The sequence below is a fragment of the Siphateles boraxobius genome, unplaced genomic scaffold (assembly GCF_051911475.1).
Source record: "Siphateles boraxobius isolate OS27281-9 unplaced genomic scaffold, OSU_SipBor_1 31, whole genome shotgun sequence".
In the NCBI taxonomy this organism is placed as follows: Eukaryota; Metazoa; Chordata; class Actinopteri; order Cypriniformes; family Leuciscidae; genus Siphateles; species Siphateles boraxobius.
Window position 1 is genome coordinate 9,700,356 of NW_027508931.1, and position 20,248 is coordinate 9,720,603.

The 20,248-nt window shown below is 47.6% G+C and overlaps 1 protein-coding gene across 1 annotated transcript in view; it reads left to right on the forward strand.

Annotated features, from left to right (window-relative positions):
* The window catches only part of grm3 (glutamate receptor, metabotropic 3), a 76,971-nt gene that overhangs the window by 33,057 nt on the left and 23,666 nt on the right, over positions 1-20,248 (forward strand). Inside the window, exon 5 of the mRNA XM_077193689.1 lies at positions 993-1,866. Within this exon, the coding sequence (XP_077049804.1) occupies positions 993-1,866 (874 nt within the window). The remainder of the gene's footprint in view (positions 1-992; positions 1,867-20,248) is intronic.

The window sequence follows — 20,248 nt, forward strand, 5'->3', positions numbered from 1 at the left end:
GTGCGACGCCAACTGCCATTTTGCCCTAACTTAATTTGATTGTGTTCAATCTGCTTAAATATATGTAAAATTTAAGTTTACTTAATCCGTTTGTGTTGGATTACATGATTTATTTTTGTTGCATTAACTGAAACTGGGCGGTGCTTGTTAGTTCCCAGCATGCTTTGCATATGGTTGACTTAAGAAAATAAATGTTAAAATTAAGTGTTATTTTATGTTTTTTAGAGAAAATGAGAAAAGGGGAAGGACTTGATAGTGTATAATTGTGTCTAATGTTCAATTACATTGGAATTATTAGAACCATTTAAATTACAGTGGTGGGTTACCATTGTGGAGAAGAGTGGAGCATTTTGTTTGACTGTGGACTGATTTAATTACTTTCTACTGCTTTGATTGAAGGAACATGTACATCTTAGCATTTAAGATGCTAATATGTGCAACTGCTAGCAAATAGCTAGCCATAGTCTATCAATGTAATTATGTGTCACTAAAATAAATGAAATATTAATGGATGAAAGAATATATCAAATACCTGAATCATGTCAGGAAGCCTTTAAAAAAATCTCTCTGAGACTATTTAAATTGGGTCGCTCAAAATGCCTTAATTCCATAATGTTGAAGTTACATGAACAAATTATGTTTGTTTAATGTAACCCAGTTATGTGGAACCTGTTGACGGAAAAAACTTAATTAAAGCCAACATATAATTTTTTTTTAGTTATCCTGTCCATTTCTGCACATTTAGAATGGGGTGTGTGATATGGAAGAGACAAGCTGAGTCTCACCCAAGAAAAACATTTACAAGATGCTCAGCCCTGCTGACACTGTCTGCCTCCTCTTAATTGGGCTGATGTGGCTTGATCCAATCAAATGAGTAAAAAATTATATTTTATGTATCATAGACTTTGGATAATTAATGTATAAGGTGCTGACTAATTGATCGAAAGGCTTTGTAATGCAATGCTGTATTTTTGTGTGTGTGTTTCTCCCAGGTTGCCAACTTGCTCCGGCTATTTCAGATCCCTCAGATCAGCTACGCCAGTACCAGTGCAAAACTCAGCGACAAAACCCGCTACGACTATTTCGCACGCACCGTCCCTCCAGACTTCTACCAGGCCAAGGCCATGGCGGAGATCCTGCGTGCCTTCAACTGGACCTATGTTTCCACTGTTGCCTCCGAGGGTGACTACGGAGAGACAGGGATCGAAGCCTTTGAGCAGCAAGCCCGTTTGAGAAACATCTGCATCGCTACTTCGGAAAAAGTGGGGCGATCAAGCGCGAAACGCTCTTCTTATGAGGCGGTGGTTCGTCAGCTCTTACAGAAGCCCACAGCCCGTGTGGCCGTGCTTTTTCTGCGTAGCGACGACGCTCGAGAACTCATCGCGGCCGCCGGCCGCCTCAATGCATCTTTCCTCTGGGTAGCAAGCGACGGCTGGGGGGCGCAAGAGAGCATCGTCAAAGGGAACGAATTCACGGCGGATGGGGCGATCACGCTGGAGCTAGCGGCTCATCCTTTACCGGATTTCAACCGCTACTTCCAGACCCTTACACCCCTTAATAATCATCGCAACCCATGGTTCAAAGACTTCTGGGAGCAAAAGTTTCAGTGTTCATTGGGTTGGGTTTCGGCAGCAGGAGCAGGAACCCAAAAGCCACCTTGTGACCCAGAATTGGCTGTGGACAGCTCAAATTTTGAGCCAGAATCAAAGATTATGTTTGTCGTAAATGCAGTGTACGCCATGGCGCACGCCTTGCACCGCATGCAACGTACTCTTTGCGCCAACACCACGCGCTTGTGCGATGCCATGCGCAGTCTCGATGGCAGGAAACTCTACCGGGACTTTCTGCTTCACGTCAACTTTAGAGGTAACCTGCTTCGCCTTTTTTCTCCTAGCGGTTTCTCACTGACTAGTACTGTAAGAGTTTATGACATCCGCCGCGTATCTGTGTCACACTGTGGTTCTGAAACGACAGGTTTACAGGCTCTGTAATTAGAGACAGTGTGTGTCTTGATTGCGACTGGGCGAATGAGGCAGGAGTCGAGCGTCTTCTGTCAGTGTCGCTGAGAGCTCGGCTTTGACTGACAGCTGAAGGAGAGAGAGGCAGGTAAAAATAAACTATGTAAAAGTGCTCAGCATGCTCAGGTTGGCGTGGCAAGTATAGATGGGATTATGCCACACTTATCTGTGGCTGTGCACAAACACATTTAAAGACAAACTCTCAGAGGGAGAGAGCAAACGGTAGCTAAAATTTTGGAGAGGAAAAGATGCAGAGAATTTGATGACAACAAACAGAGAAGATAGGAACTAATGGGTACAACAACACAATTACATTATACATAAGAAGCGCATTACAAATACATAAGAAATAATGTAGAGACGCAAAATAAACCTTGATAGGGTAATCAGGACCCACACTTGAAAAAGAGGGGTCTTATATCATCATGAAGGGGGTTGTTTTGCAATAATTACCAGAAGAATGTGCATAATTTTGTTGATGACACGAACACTCACCAAATAAACAAATGGACATTAAATATTAATTTGAGTTGAAATTTCATAATGTGAGAAAAGAGAGGCTGCGTGATGTATACCATGGTATATATAGCAGAGCATACACTTACAAAAAAAGTACAATGGTGGTACTATGGTACAATGACAGTAGCAGATGGTAATATTATGTTCCTGAAGTTCATTGTACCATGTTCAAAAAACTGTGGTAAAACCATGGTACAATCATGGTACAAAAATCACTTTTTTAAGGGTTTTATTTTTGTACTGAAATTCATGTGTACATTTTTATTATATTATATATATATACACACACACATACACACACAAAATAAGAGAGAAACGTTTTTTTTAAATACTATTACAATTTGAAAATGACTGTTTTCTATCTTAACGCTTCCTTTTACACTTAAATTTCAGACTAAATTAAAAAATCTGGGGGTGATATTTGATAATAATTTGACTTTTGTTCCTCATGTTCAGAGTACTGTCAGGACATCATTTTTTCATCTAAAAATTATAGCCAGATTATGTCCCATGTTGTCACTCCCTGTGGCTGAAAAGCTAATTAACATTTTTGTATTTTCTCGTATCGATTACTGTAATGCTTTGTTGGCTGGGGTTTCAAAAGCTACCCTTAACAAACTTCAGTTGGTACAAAATTCTGCCGCTCGAATTCTGTCTGGAAACAGGACAAGGGATCATATTACTCCGGTACTTGAATCTTTACACTGGCTCCCTGTCAGATTCAGTGTTGATTTTAAAATCTTAATGCTTACTTATAAGGCCTTGCATGGACTGACACCTCATTATCTAACTGAACTTTTAACACCCTACACACCAGCACGTGATCTCCGTTCTTTGGAAGCTGGCCTTTTAATTGTTCCGCATACCCGACACAATCCATGGGTGATAGGGCCTTTTCGTCGAATGCTCCAAAACTCTGGAATTCCCTGCCTATTGAGATAAGGCAAGCAGAACCTCTTAGTGTTTTTAAATCATCACTTAAAACTTATTTGTTTAGGGTAGCTTTTACATAATTGTTGAAAATTGTTGAATTATTATTATTAATCCTATATTTCATAATGTTTTTATTTTGTATTTTATTAAGTTTTTCTGTCAGTAATGCATTGGTTAATTGTTTGTTTTATTATGTTCTTGTGAAGCGCTTTGAGATACTTTTTAAAGGCGCTGTATAAAATAAAGTTTATTATTATTATTATTTTACAGTACGTTAACTTACGTGTACCTACAGTGTACTTACCTAAGAAAGTACTGAGTAATAATGCTTTATTTTACAGTGCGTTAACTTACGTGTACTTACAGTGTACTTACCTAAAAAAAGTACTGGGTAATATAAGGTAAGTATGTGGGTTAAGGTTAGGTTTAGGGTAGGTTCAGGGTTAGTACCTAGTTATTACCAAATTATTGTAATTACTATAATAAGTATATAGTATGTGGAACAGGACTGTAAAAGGAAGCGTTACCAAAATATTTTTGTGATCACACACTATATCAAAGGGAACCTCACACATCAACACATTAATTTTCACACGAATCAAACAGACAATGTCCTCCTATTAAGGCAGTTCAGGCAGAGTTGGATGCTAAAATAATGAGAAGAAAAAAATAACTACATGAAAAATAGTACCACAAAACCGACATGGTACAGTATATATCAAAATACCATGGTATTACCATCTGATACTATCTCTATACCGTCACTGTACGTTTTGTAAGTACAGTACATATATGTGCATGGGTATATTTGAAAGGCAGAGCAAGAGAGGGAGGTAGCGCTAGTTTCACACACAGAACAGAGAGAACACACAAAGACAGATGGAAAGAGTGAGTGAGAGAGAAAGAAAGATCGGGCAGATAAAATGACGGGAGAGAGGTTGAGTGGGCTGGTACGCATCAGCAGAAGAACATTCTCTTTGAAGTTCACCATCTTCATTTTTCAAGCGCAGAATCAAAGACGTGTGGGGTTTGCTGTCTGGGGCGATTGAGAGGGAGGCAGAAGGCAAGCCATGCAGGAGAAAAGGAGGAAAAAACATCATCATCATCATCATGCAGACAGAGGAGAAGGAGGTAGAGAGAGAGACAGAAAAGACAGAATGGAAGAGTGAGAATGATTGTAGATGTGCTTGGAATTAAAAGAAGGATGTTTGTATGAATGGACGATGGAAGATGGAAGAGATGAGAGAGAAGCCCAAAAGGATTTACAGTTCACATTCTCCTCCCTATGGTTAAGAATTAAGTCCCTCTGCGCTTCCTAGCATTCTGACTCACAAAGTTCACACAGCTGGCCCTTCTCTTGCTTTCTTTCTGTCTGTGGAGAGTCAGTGAGAGTGCTTTCACACTAGAGCTTTTGGTGCATCCCAGATTCTGTTTGTCATTGGTTTGGTTGGTTTTCAGAACTAGGATGCTATGGCTATTTTGTATGACCAGAGGCAGCCCGTTTACCCTTGATATTAATATTTGCTCTTTTCCAAAACCTACTGATATGTGAGCTTGGAATAGAGTATGTTCATTAAAAGGATATCCCAAACATTTACTCAACCTCATGTCATTGTAAACCTATATTGGTTTCTTCAATTGAACACAAAATAAAAAATTTTGATGTCACTGTTCTCTTAAGCATAAGTATGCATACCACACCCAAATATGGAGTAAAACGTACTCGGTTACATACGTAACCTCGGTTCTCTCTAGAAGACGGAACGAGTATTGCGTAAGCTAGCTTACGCTACCGGTAAAGTCATCTTTTCTCGAGATATTGAAGCCAAAAATGATCCTTAATTTTGCATTTATTGTCAACGCAGTGCAGCACCCAGCAGACCTAGAGCAGGCAATCTTGCGTGTTCATTAGCAGCCATGCGGCAACTGCTGCAGTCTACCACTGAGCCTCGCACGTGACGTCGCACTCTCTACGCGTCACAGACCGCCAAAATGGGGGTGGCATAGCATATAAATGTCAGGCTCAGAGGCTGTGTCACTGGTTTCATAAGCTGAATCGAAAATCGTTCGTGGTGCCTGCACGGTCGGGTAGGCAATACTCGTTCCCTCTTCTAGAGAGAACCGAGGTTACGTATGTAACCGAGTACGTTCTCTTATGAGAGGTTCTCTCGTATTGCGTAAGCTAGCTTACGCTACGGGAACCCATTGTCAACGCCGTGTGCGCCCAGCCTCCACTTCATGAGTCCCAGGGATTCCCGGGGAACATAGATAAGTGGGAAACAGGTGGCCAACAATGCGGGCCAGCACATGTTATAAGCACATACAGGGTATACAGAGCGGCGTCGCCGGTCCATATAACTATTCACCATATAGTGCAGCTCAACCAGGAGAGCTAACGTGGCGTGAGAGTAGTCTGCGCATGATAAACTGGGCAGAGTATACACACCGCTCACACTGACAGAAGTCTAGCATGCAAGGCGGGAACTTCCAGGTTATAAAACCTAACAAATGTGGACGGAGAGGCCCAGCCTGCCGCCTCACAAATGTCTTCATTGGAAATTCCGCTGGACCAAGCCCACGCCTCTGGTGGAATGCGCCCTGATGCCCAAGGGGCATTGCAGACCTTTAGACTTATAAGCGGATGCGATAGCTTCCACTATCCATCTAGACAGGCTCTGTTTCGAGGCGGCGAGAACCTTGGTGTGCCCACCAAACGAGACAAAGAGCTGATCCGAACGCCTGAAAGAGGCGGAGAACGTAATGTAAGCCCTCAGTGCCCTGACGGGGCAGAGGAGATTAACATCACCCTCACTATCGGATGCTGGCAGAGCCGAAAGAGAAATGACCTGCGCTCTGAAGGGAGTGCCCAGCACTTTAGGGACATAACTATGTCTTGGCTTAAGGATGACTTTAGAGTCATTTGGCCCGAACTCAAGACACGCCGCGCTAACAGACAGCGCGTGTAAATCCCCCACACGTTTGACTGACGATAGAGCTATCAGGAAAACGGTTTTGAGCGAAAGGTACTTTAGGTCCACGGAGTCTATCGGTTCGAAGGGGAAAGCTTTCAGGGACTCGAGGACCAACGAAAGATCCCATATGGGAACCAACGGGGGTCGCGGGGGATTCATCCGTCTGGCTCCTCTAAGGAAGCGGATGACGAGCTCGTCTCTTCCTACTGACTGGCCGCGCGTCGACTCAGCGAACGCTGCAACGGCCGCCACATAAACTTTAAGCGTGGATGGGGACCTGCCCTTATCCAGCAGCTCGTGAAGGTAGCCAAGCAACCCCGGGACCCCACACGTTCGTGGGTCTAGATCTCTATCAGCATACCATTTGGAGAACACCGACCATTTAGACGCGTAAAGCCGCCTCGTAGAAGGAGCTCTGGATTGCGTAATCGTGTTCATCACTCCTTCTGGCAGGACAACGGGTACCCGTTGATTAACCATACGTGCAGAGACCAGCACTCTGGATGGGGATGCCAGACTGAGCCGCGGGCTTGAGAGAGGAGATCTCTCCTCACCGGGATCGGCCAAGGGGCTGTGTGTAGGCCTGTCGCGATAATCAATAAATCAATTAATCGCACAAAAAAAAAAATGAGCTCGATAATTTTTCCGGCCGCAATAATTTCCATTTGCATGCTTGTTTTGTTTTCCTCGTCTCTCTCTCTCTCTCTCTCTCTCTCTCTCTCTCTACCAAAGAGACTGGATGACAATATCAACGCTGACCGTCACACATTGATTTTCGAATGTTTTTTTTTTTACTGAGCCTATTTACAATCGTATTTGATTGCAGAGCGCCGTAGCGCGTACATCTCGCACTTTCACCCTCATATGAGCCGTCTATGGCTTAAATCAAACTTCATTCACGCACACATATATGAAACACTTGTCTTGCATACACATATATTAAGTAGTCAAACATACATGTACACAGCTGAATGCTCAAACAAATACATATGAAATGCACAACGACACACCTAAAGTCGCTCACGCACATACACGCAAACTCTACAGACACGAGAACGAGATGCGCGCACACACACACCCTCCACGCACATCATATGAGACATGCGTGCGCACAAAAACTCTCCACGCACATATGAGACGTGCGCACACATAGACATCATATGATGTCTATGCGCGCACACACACAAACTCGCGCACACTCATATGAGACGCGAGCGCCCGCGCGCACACACACACACAAACTCGCGCACAAACTCAATGAGACGGAGCACACACACACAAACTCTCCGCGCACATACTCATTTGAGACGCAAGCACACACTGACACACACACAAACTAGTGCACATACTCATATGAGATGCATGCTCACACAGTAGGTACATGATGCATATGATTCTCAGTGTGAACGGAAGTCACACATTGGTAAGTGCATTTTTTGTTGAGTCCATTGCTTTTATTGTTTTTGGTTGTTTTGCTCTTTTAAATAGTCTTTAGAAATAAAAGTTTATTGATCTTTGAAAAGGTGTACCTGCATTATTATGCCATTATCATTATTTTAGATGAAAATGTTCTCAGAACGACCATATTATCGTTTATTATCAATATTATCGTTTATCGCAATAATTTCTTGGACAATTTATCGTCCAGCAAAATTTGTTATCGTGACAGGCCTAGCTGTGTGAGACAGCCGCATCAGCTCCGGGAACCAAGTTTGATTCTCCCATCGCGCGGCTATAAGGAGCATCGAGTGGCGCGTTTCCCTGATTCTCTTGATTACCTGTGGTAACAGAGAGACCGAAGGGAACGCATAGAGTGAGAGGCTGGGCCAGATTTGGGCTAGCGCAATCCTAGTTCTTTGAAAAGAATATCGGGCAATGAGCGTTGTCTTTTGACGCAAACAGGTCGACTTTCGCTTTGCCGAAAAGGCGCCACAGTGACTGGACTGTCTGGGGGTGCAGGGACCATTCCCCTGGGGAAACGTAGTTCCTGGACAGTTTGTCTGGACCGTCGTTCAAGTGGCCTGGCACATGCGCAGCTCTCAGCGAACGCAGGAGGTACTGAGACCATACAAGAAGGCGTTCTGTGAGATGGCAGAGGTGGCGTTTGAGCGTGTTCTAGACCGCTATCATTTCCAGACAGTTTATGTGGAAGCGTCTCTCTTGGTCTGACCACAGGCCAAAGACCGGTCTGCCCTCGAAGACGGCGCCCCAACCTGAGTTGGAGGCGTCCGTCGAGATGACCTTTCGGTGTGAGACAGCCCCCATTGTCACTCCCCGCTGGTACCAGTCGGCCGCTAACCAGGGCTGCAGAGCCAAAACGCAGCTGATATCACTCCGATTCGTCTGTAGCCTGAAACCCAAGCCTGATGAGGCACTTCGGCGTTCACCCAGCGTTGTAGCGGGCGCATGCACAGCAAGCCCAGCTGAAGCACAGCCGCAGCTGATGCCATACAGACTAGCATCCTCTGGAATGTCTTCAGAGCTGTGATGCTGGCCAGGTGTCAAACACGGCGCACGCGCTGTGTCGATAGGCAGGCCGTCATAGCCACAGAGTCCAGCTCTATTCCTAGAAAGGAAACTGACTGACTGGGCAGTAATGAGCTCTTGGTCCAGTTGACCGTGTGCCCCAAGCTTTCCTGATGGCTGAGAAGCACTGTTCTGTGAGATAACAGTTCTATCTCTGACTGTGCTAAAATCAGCCAATCGTCCAAATGGTTCAGAATTCGCAGCCCTTTCACTCTCAAGGGGGCGACATTTACTTCGTAAATTTACGGGGTGCCAAAGACAGGCTGAACAGGAGGACGGTGTATTGATATGCCCGACCATCGAAGGCGAATCTCAAGAATGGCCTGTGACGGGGGACTATCGGGATCTGAAAGTATGCATTTTTTCAGATCGAGAGAGATAAACCAGTCCTTCGGGCGAATTTACGCGAGGATTTGTCTGGTCGTGAGCATTTTGAACGGCCGTCTCATGAGAGCTTTGTTCAAATATCTCAGATCTAAGATAGGTCTTAGAGCTCCGTCCTTCTTGGGTACGAGAAAATAACGGCTGTAAAAGCCGGACTCGCTCAGAGAAGGAGGTACTGGTTCTATGGCCCCTTTGCACAGCAGTTTGGCTATTTCTGCACGGAGTGATCGCCGCGCTTTGCGGGCTCGGGAAACTGAACCGGAGGTGTGTGCGGGGTGCACACGCCCTTTGATCTCGGGAATGGCGTCTCGCTGACAGCTGTGACTGTCTGTATCACTTGAGATGACCCGATTACTGGGAATGGGGAACATTTTGTGACAGTATTTAGTGCGAGCGGAGCCTGGGGCGAAGTGTTTGTCAGTAAGCGTGAGCGCTCGTGGGCGGGCACCTGACTTACATTCATAACTTGAAGCTAGAACGTTGAGGCTGTTGCCGTGTAAGGCAGCGAGTAAGTGTGAGCACAGATTTGTGGGCACATTCTCTACATCTAGCACTCAAGCTGCATTTGCCAGCTTTATGAGAGTCGGCTCTGTGAGTGTGTGAGACACGTGGGGCATCGTGTTTATGTGTAGGGGTGAGCACTGACTTGTGGGCACTTTTTTCTTAAAACACCATCGGTGTGAGCCAGATACTCTTTCTGAGATTTCTCTGGGTCGCCATAAAAAATGGCGTTTGTGTGCAGGCGAGGGGGCTGTGTTGCCGACTCGTTGGCTGCTAAATGTGCGTCTGCAGTACTCTTTTCTGAGGGGACTGACAGGACGAGATATTTTGACGGTGGTCCGGCCGCAGCGAGACCCAGCCGTCTTTTCCTCTCTGGTGTTGCTAGGAGGACTTTGCCTGCTCTGGCTTCAGCGCAACCCTGGGCCGGAGTCCCCGGGGGGGAGGCAGCCTGCGTCCAGAAGAGCGTGATCTAGGGCGGCCGCCCTGTCGACGCTGCGAAGGCTGGGGCTGAGCTGGGCACTGGATAGCGTGTCATGCAGGTCGGCTCACGTGGGCGGCTTGCAGAGGAGCTAGAACGTCGAGGCAGGAAAAGGTTCATGGCCTGCAAGATCTTCTGTACTTCAAAGAAGCGGTTGACGATCCCCTTCACCGCTGGGCCGAAGAGACCAGTAGGGGAGAGAGGCGTGTCGAGAAACGCGGAGCGCTCTGACTCCCTGATATCCGCAAGCGTCAGCCAATTGTGCCTCTCTGTGACGGTGAGCGAGGCCATGCATGTCGCACAAAGGGAGAGATCCGTCGCGCTCCTTAAATCTGTGATGGTGGCTGGGTCCTTGCTTTTCTCATTCCATTCGCGGAGGAGATCAGCCTGGAGGATCTGCAGCACAGCGATCGAGTTCAGGGCGGAAGCAGCTTGTCCGGCGGCGGCGAACGCGCGACCGACAAGGGCTGAGGTGGTCCTCCAGGCTTTAGACGGGAGGGCAGACTTTGAGCGCCATCTCGCAGAGGGCGGGCAAAGGTGCGCTGCGACCGCCTCTTCCACTGGGGGGATAGCTGTGTACCCCTTCTCGGCGGCGCCGTCCACTTGGGAGAGCGCCGAGAAGACATGTGAGTGGAGCCTCGCGGAGAATGGTGCGTTCCATGACTTAGAAAGCTCGGCATGATGCTCTGGCAGAAATGGCGCAGATATGGAGATCGGCGGGGGGCGGTGGCTGTGAAGGAAACAGCCGTCAAGCCTATTGGGCGACGGCTCCTTAGGCGGTGACCAATCCAGGCCGAGTTGGTCAACGGCCTTCGAAAAGGAGGCGCATGAGCTCGGCGTCCACACCAGCCCAAGTCCTGCTGGATTCCTGGATCGAGGAGAAGGCGGAGTGATGAGAGCTCGACCACTCCTCGCTGTCCGATGCCAGGATGGAACAGCTGTCACCTGGGTATGCCCCTTCAGCTTCGTCCCCTGAGGCAGCGGCAGTGCAGGCCGAAGTCGGCGGCTGCGCGTCCGGGAGGGGCGGAGAAGGAGAGAGTGAGGCTGGCGGGATGCGATCCGGCTAGCACGTCTCTATGGCCACAGGCCAAACACACAGGCCGACAACGGAAGCGCTTCGCAGTGCTCGCAGCCGCCCGAATCCAGGGTGAGGGCTGCGTGGTCTGGGCCCAGGCAGAGAGCGCAAATGACATGGCGGTCTCCTGCGCTGAACGGGGCTCTACACGAGCCGCAGGAAAGGCGAGGCATTTAAATAAAAAAATGCTCACGCTCTTTTAGTGAGAGAGAGAGTGTCGCAGCGGCGAACACTCACAGAAGGCAAGCATAAAAGGATACTCAACGCCGGATGGCGTAGCAGGCACGGAAGGCTGAAGGTGGCGAAGTCGGCCGGCTTCTTCAGGCGCTTTCCTATGCTTGCTGGTCGCTTGATTCGACAGCGGAAAGGCTTCTCTCAAAGTCCAGCGATGCGGAGAGCTTCGCTGAAGATGATGAAATCAGTGACGCAGCCTCTGAGCCTGACTTTTATACGCTAAGCCACCCCCATTTTGGCAGGCTGTGACGCGTAGAGGCCGCGACGTCACGCGCGAGGCTCAATGGTAAGCTGCAGCAGTTGCCGCACGGCAGCCAATGAGCACGCAAGATTGCCTGCTCTAGGTCTGCTGGCTGCTGCACTCCGTTGACAATAAATGCAAAATTAAGCATAATTTTTGGCTTCAATATCTCGAGAAAAGATGACTTTACCCATAGCGTAAGCTAGCTTACTCAATACGAGAGAACCTCTCGTAAGAGAACAATCCATTTATACATGGATTATTTTACTCAGTATTTGTGTGTGCTATGCATCTTATTATTATAGTAGCATATACGTATATATATATATATATATATATATATATATATATATATATATATATATACTGTATGTATATATATATATATATATATATATATATAGTTAAAGATGTAGTTTAAGTTTATGTACTAAAATAACAAACAAATAAAAATTTAAAAATGATAACAGGCATTCAAAAAACAACGAACAAAAATTACAAAAACTAAATTACTACAACTTTAAAATGAATTAGAAATTATAATATATATATATAAATTTAAAAAAACTATGATGACATTAAACAATCTCTAACTAAAATAACACTGTTCTGTGAAACATAAAAGATGGTATTTTGAGAAATGTCTCAGTGTGTAATTGGCAACCATCTCAGGTGATCATTTGTGATTGAATCACCTGAAGATGGATGTTAATACCAGGTTTACCTCGAGGAATATTCCACCACCTTCTGGAACCTTCCTCTAGCAGGAACTGTTTTTGGTTTATTGCATGTTAAAAGTGTTAGAAGCGGTTAGCTGGATGTCACAAAGTGCTATTCAAAGACAGCTCCTCTTGTCAGTGGTGTTGTGTAAAAACCTCACCCTCTGCGTCAGAGCATTTCTGTGCTGCGAGGAGCCTGTCACATCTCCAAGAGCCTGACTCCTCAAATACCCTAACACACTGTGGCAACATGCCGTTGCTATAGCAATTAGGTCGCCACATGGCATCAAGTGGTGAGGTAATACAGTAGGGTTACAGGGGGGTATTCTGTCAACAGAGAGAAAAAGAAAGCAAGATAGAGAGATGCAGTGCTTCTATTGAGTCACACTGATTCAGACACTAAGCACAAAAACACACTTGTAGATATTAACCTAAAAGTATTAGCCTAGATAATAAGCCTTATTCTAGATTATTCCAAAACCGCATGATCTGCCTTGCTTTCTAAGTTTCTACTACCTTTTAAATTAACATCCTATCAGAAATTGAATCTAATAAATGATATATCTGGAACACTATTAAGAAACTGTACGCACAACAGAAATAGTGCTTTCTGTGAAAAAAAATCATTACCAAAAAAGTGTTCATTTTGATGATTTGACTGAATGACGCCGTTCAGTCAAATCATCAAAATTAACACTTTTTTTGTAATGAATTTTTTTTTACAATGGCAGTTTTGAAAGTGTCACATGTTGAAGAGATCAGTACTAATGGTGCTGCACAACCCCTGCTTGCAGTACTGGCATATGCTGTTTTCTGCTGGGTACGTTAAAAAATCACTATTGCTAAAAATATTACTGTAAGCCATTTTTAATACTGGCTTTCTAGTTTTTTGAAAGCACCAACACTGCGATGCAAAAATGTGGACAGTTGTGGTTGGAATTATTGGCACCCCTGGTAAATATAATCAAAGATGGCTGTACAAATAAATCTACATTGTTTAATATTTTGATGTTTTATTATAAAAATTCGCAAAACTTTAACCTTTTATTGAAGTTAAATAATTGAAATCACATTATGAAATAAATGCTTTTCTCCAAAACAGGTTGGCCATAATTATTGGCACCCTTTTATTAAATACTTTTTTCAACCTCCTTTTGCCAAGATCACAGTTCTGAGTCTGAGAACACCTGACAAGAGATCAGAGACCATTCCTCCATTCAGAATCTCTCCAGATCCTTCAGATTCCCAGATACATGTTGGCGCTTCTTCTCTTCAGTTCAGCCTACTCATTTTCTATAGGGTTCAGGGACTGGGACGGTCATGGCAGAAGCTTCATTTTGTGCTCAGTGACACATTTTTGTGTTGACATTTGTTTTGGATTGTTGTCCTGATGGGAGATCCAACCATGGCCCATGATAAGATTTAGCAGAGGCTGTCAGGTTGATTTTTTATCTGTTGGTATTTTCTAGAATCCATGATACCATGTATCTGAACAAGATGTCCAGGACCTCCAGCAAAAAAATTGGCCCACAACATTAAAGATCCAACAGTATATTTAACCGTAGGCTTGGGGTACTTTTTAACCCTGTTTGCACCAAACGCATCATGCTGCCAAAAAGCTATTTTTTTAGTTTCATCTGACTATAAAATCCGGTCCCTTTTGAAATTCCAGTCGTGTTTGACAACTGAATATACTGGAGTTTGTTTTTGGATGAGCGAGGAGGATTTTTCGCCTTGCATTAAGACAATATAGACACACGTCCTCTTCCAGGTAGATTTGTAAAATCTTTAGTTGATTGGAACTTCTTCATTTTTGCCCTGACGGTGGATATCTTCAATGCTTTAGCTATTTTCTTACAGCCACTTTCTATTTTGCGAAGCTCAACAATCTTTTGCTGCACATCAGAACTACATTCTTTCGTTCTCTTACGAGAGGTTCTCTCGTATTGCGTAAGTTTAGCTTACGCTACGGGACAGATTCATCTTCTCGAGATACTGAAGCCAAAAAATTATCCTTAATTTTGTATTCCTTGTCAACGCAGTGCAGCAGCTAGCAGACCTAGAGCAGGCCATTTAGCGTGCTCATTGGCTGCCCTGCGGGCAACTGCTGCAGCCTACCAGTGAGCCCGGCGTGACGTCACGCCCAATGAAGGGCGCCCGCGCCTTCATAGCGTCACAGCTCGCCAGAATGGGCGTGGCTTAGCGTATAACACTAGGGGCTGTAGGCTGACTTCCCTGATTTTCGTCTCTTCAGCGAGCTCTGCGCATCGCTGGATCTGAGAGAAGCCACCGCCGCCGTCGAACAGCGGACAGCCAGCTTAGGAGAGCGCTGAGGAAGCCGGCCGTCTTCGCCACCTTCAGCCATCCGTGCGAGCTACGCTATCCGGCGACGTATCCTTTTACCTTGCTAAAACCTATTCTAAAACCTATTCTAAAAGAGCAGCGAGTGTCTTTTTTAAGACGCCTCGCACTTCCGGCTGTGAAGCGCTTCCGCTGTCGACCCTGCGGGCTCGACTCGAAGCCTTCAACACCCCCCGCCTCTCCTCACCGACGCGCAGCTGCCGCTCACGAGCCTCACTGCCGTCGCATCTGAGAATGAGGCCGAGGGACACGTACGAGCACGCGGCTAGCTCTCTTTACGTTACAAGAGAGCTACCCCGCCCTCGTGTCCCCGTTCGCGCGTCATGCAGAGCCCTCTCGAGCGCTCTGCATGACCCGGACGGGCATCATCTGTGTTACATGTAGGTCCCGTGCCCACTATTCGTGCGCGCGCCCTTGTACAAACACTGTTCCAGTTCTGCTCGACCACCGAGCACGTGGCTAGCTCTCTTTACGTTACAAGAGAGCTACCCCGCCCTCGCGTCCCCGTTCGCGCGTCATGCAGAGCCCTCTCGAGCTCTATGCATGACCCGGACGGGCTTGCGCGCCGCTGTCGAAATGTCTCGCCATGTCAGTCCCCTTAGATAAGGCTACTGCAGTGGTGTATTTGGCAGCCAACGAGCCGGTAATGCAACCCGCTCGCCTGCACACATCCGCCGTTCTCGCGGCGACCCAGAGAAATCTCAAGTGAGTATAATATCAGATTAAGAATGTAAGTTACGTGCCCGCTCACGAGCGCTCACGCTTACTAACAGACACATCGCCTCCGAAAAGACGTGCGTGTTTAAGTTTATTCCCTGTCAGTCCCCTTCAAACAGGCTACTGCAGTGGTTCAATTAGCAGCCAACGAGCCGGTTTGTTGACCCTCTCGCCTGCACACAAACGCCGTTTTCACGGCGACCCAGAAAAATCTCAAAAAGAGTATTTAATGTCTGGTCCGGCTCATGCCGTCGGTGTTGTAAGTGTAATGAAAGTGCCCACGCCCCAGTGTTCACCACTACACATAAGCACTCCGAACCTCGCAGAGCACACTCTCATGAAGCGCAGAAAAGCCGCTCGAGTGTTGAATGTAAGAAATGTGTCCACAAGTCTGTGCCCACTATCTGCCCGCTCTGTTACACGATCAAGAAAGCAGGTTATGAATGTAAGTCTCGTGCCCGCCAGAGTGCGTTCACGCTTGCTAACACAAACCTCACCCCGGGCTCCGCCCGCGCGTTTAAGTGTTATCACAAAACGCAAGGCATTAATAAAACGCTCCCCATCCATTATGATTGGGGCGTCAAATACACTTGTAAGTCTAGTATCCGCGCTCACTCACGCTTACAGGAAGCTTTTCTGCCCGGAGCGCTGCTCGCGCGTCAAAGAGTGAAAAAAAGAATGTTCCCCATCCCTTATGATTGGGACATCTCACATAAATCAGCCGGTCTCGGCTTTCAGCGAGCAGCCATTGCCCAAAACCGAGAGCGCGCGCGCCGCGCTTTCGGCTCCGGGTCAGTTTCACAAAAGAAAGCAGGTTATGGATGTAAGTCTCGTGCCCGCCAGAGTGCGTTCACGCTTGCTAACACAAACCTCCCCCCGGGCTCCGCCCGCGCGTTTTAAGTGTTCTCACAAAACGCAGGGCATTAATAAAACGATCCACATCCATTATGATCGGGGCGTAAAATACATTTGTAAGTCTCGTGCCCGCGCACACGCGCTCACGCTTATAGGAAGCTTTTCAGCCCGGAGCGCTGCTCGCGCGTCAAAAAAATGACAAAAGACTGTTCCCCATCCCTTATGATTGGGACATCTCACATAAATCAGCCGGTTTCAGCTTTTCAGCGAGCAGCCATTGCCCAGAACCGAGAGCGCGCGCACCGCGCTTTCGGCTCCGGTTCAGTTTCACAAGCCCGCAAATGGCGGCGGTCTGAACCCGGAGGCCATTCGCCCCCTAGCGGCTCACATAGCTGCGTGGGAAACTATCCCAGGGATTTCAGAATGGGTGTTGAGCACAATAAAGCAGGGCTATACACTTCAATTCATTCGCCGTCCCCCACGCTTTCAAGCCCGGACCGCGACGATAGTGAATGCGGAAGTAGCACACCTACTTCACGCAGAAATAGCAAAGCTGCTGTGCAAAGGGGTTATAGAAAAGGTACCGCCTTCTCTGAGCGAGTCAGGCTTTTACAGCCGATATTTTCTCGTACCCAAGAAGGACGGAGCCTTCAGACCTATCCTAGATCTGAGACATTTGAACTAAGTGCTTGCGAAAAGACCGTTCAAAATGCTTACGACCAGGAAAATCCTCGCGCACGTTCGCCCGAGGGACTGGTTTATTTCTCTAGATCTGAAGGATGCCTATTTTCAGATTCAGATAGTACCCCGTCACAGGCAATTTTTGAGATTCGCCTTCGATGGTCAGGTATATCATTACACCGTCCTGCCGTTCGGCCTGTCCCTGGCACCCTGTACATTTACAAAGTGCATGGACGCGGCGCTCGCCCCCCTGAGAAGTCAGGGGCTGCGAATAATGAACTATCTGGACGATTGGCTGATATTGGCACAGTCAGAGACAGAACTGCTATCTCACAGAACAGTGCTTCTCAGTCATCTGGAAAGCTTGGGTCTCACGGTCAACTGGACCAAGAGCTCATTACTGCCCAGCCAGTCAATTTCCTTTTTAGGAATAGCACTGGACTCGGTGACCATGACGGCTCGTTTATCGACACAGCGCGCGCGCCGTGTTAGCCACCTATCCGCATCTTTCCAGAAGGGCAGCTTTCTCCCTTTGAAAACATTTCAAAGGATGTTGGGCTGTATGGTATCAGCTGCAGCGGTGCTCCAGCTGGGCCTACTGCGCGTGCACCCGCTCCAACGCTGGTTGAATGCTTGCGTGTCCCGCCGGGTGTCTGGCGGCCAGAAAATCAGAGTGACTCAGGCCTGCATAGCAGCTCTGCAGCCCTGGTTAGTGGCCGACTGGTACCAGCAGGGAGTAATGATGGGAACCATCTCTTATCGTAAAGTCATCTCGGCAGACGCGTCCAACTCGGGTTGGGGCGCACTGTTCGAGGGCAGACCGGCCTTTGGCCAGTGGTCAGACCAGGAGAAGGGTTTTCACATAAACTGTCTGGAAATGATAGCGGTCGAGAACGCGCTGAAGTGCTTCCTCCCGTTCATACAGGACCAGCATGTTCTTGTCCGCTCGGACAACATGTCTGTGGTATCCTATGTAAACCGTCAGGGCGGTGTCAGATCCAGAAATCTCTGCAATCTGACGCGCTGGCCCAGGTTTGGCCCAGCCTCCCGCTATATGCTTTCCCTCTCTGTTGCCACAGGTGATCAAGAGAATCAGGGAAACGCGCCACTCGGTGCTCCTCATAGCCCCGCGTTGGGAGAATCAGATTTGGTTCCCGGAACTAGCAGGGCTGTCACATACAGCTCCGTGGCCGAATCCGGTGAGGGCATATCTCCTCTCTCAGGCTCGCGGCACGATCTGGCATCCCAATCCAGAGCGCTGGTCTCTGCATGCATGGTTGATCAACGGGTACTCGTTGCCCTGCCAGAAGGAGTGATGGACACGTTCACGCAGTCTAGAGCCCCTTCCACGAGAAGGCTCTACGCGTCTAAATGGTCGGTTTTCTCTGGATGGTGCACCGACAGAGGTCTGGACCCGCGGACATGCGGGGTGGCGCATCTGCTCACCTTCCTACTAGAGCTGTTGGATAAGGGAAGGTCCCCATCCACGCTCAATGTATACGTGGCGGCCGTGGCAGCGTTCGCAGAATCGACGCACAGCCAGTCATTGGGAAGACACGAGTTGGCCATCCGCTTCCTTAGAGGAGCTAGAAGGATGAATCCGCCGCGCCCCCCGTCGGTTCCCATGTGGATCTTTCATTGGTCCTCGAGGCCCTGAAAGCTTTTCCATTTAAACCACTAGACACCGTGGGGTTGAAATATCTATCACTGAAAACCGTCTTTCTGACTGCACTGTCGTCAGTAAAACGTGTAGGGGACCTGCATGTGCCGTCTGTCAGCGCGTCGGGTCTTGAGTTCGGACCGAATGACTCTAAAGTCATCCTCAGACCTAGACATGGCTATGTCCCTAAAGTGATGGGCACTCCATTCAGAGCGCAAGTTATTTCGTTGTCAGCTCTCCCAGCATCTGACAGCGAAGGTGATGTGAATCTCCTCTGCCCTGTCAGAGCGCTGAGGTTTTACATTACGCGCTCTGCCTCCTTCAGGCGTTCGGAACAGCTTTTTGTTTCGTTTGGTGGGCGCACCAAGGGTCTCGCCTTCTCGAAACAGAGCCTGTCCAGATGGATAGTAGACGCTATAGCGCCCGCTTACGCGTCAAAAGGTCTGCAATGCCCTCTGGGCATCAGGGCTCATTCCACGAGAGGCGTGGCCTCTTCGTGGGCATGGTCCAGTGGAATTTCTATCCATGACATATGTGTAGCAGCGGGCTGGAGCTCCCCATCTACCTTTGTCAGGTTTTATAACCTAGAAGTTCCTGCCTTGCAGGCTAAACTGTTGTCAGTCTGAAGGAGAGGTGTATTCTGCCCAGATCTCCTGCTCAGATCACTCTCACATGACTCAGCTCTCCTGGTTGAGCTGCACTAAGTAGGGTATATGCCATGTGCCTATACAGACCGGCGCGCTGCTCTGTATTCCCTATGTGTGCTTATGTACAAGTGATGGCCCGCGTGGCTGGCCACCTTATTTTTTCCACTTATGGGGTTCCCCTGAAAGCTCGGGGGCTCATGTGGATGCTTGGCACGCACGGCGTTGACAAAGTGTTCCCGTAGCGTAAGCTAAACTTACGCAATACGAGAGAACCTCTCGTAAGAGAACGATACTCGGTTACTAACGTAAACTCGGTTCTCTCTAGAGAGGGAACGAGTATTGCGTAACCGGCCGTGCTCGCGCCATGAGCGACTTCGCTTCAGTCGACGAAAACCAGGGAAGTCAGCCTACAGCCCCTAGTGTTATACGCTAAGCCACGCCCATTCTGGCGGGCTGTGACGCTATGAAGGCGCGGGCGCCCTTCATTGGGCGTGACGTTACGCCGGGCTCACTGGTAGGCTGCAGCAGTTGCCCGCAGGGCAGCCAATGAGCACGCTAGATGGCCTGCTCTAGGTCTGCTAGCTGCTGCACTGCGTTGACAAGGAATACAAAATTAAGGATAATTTTTTGGCTTCAGTATCTCGAGAAGATGAATCTGTCCCGTAGCGTAAGCTAAACTTACGCAATACTCGTTCCCTCTCTAGAGAGAACCGAGGTTACGTTAGTA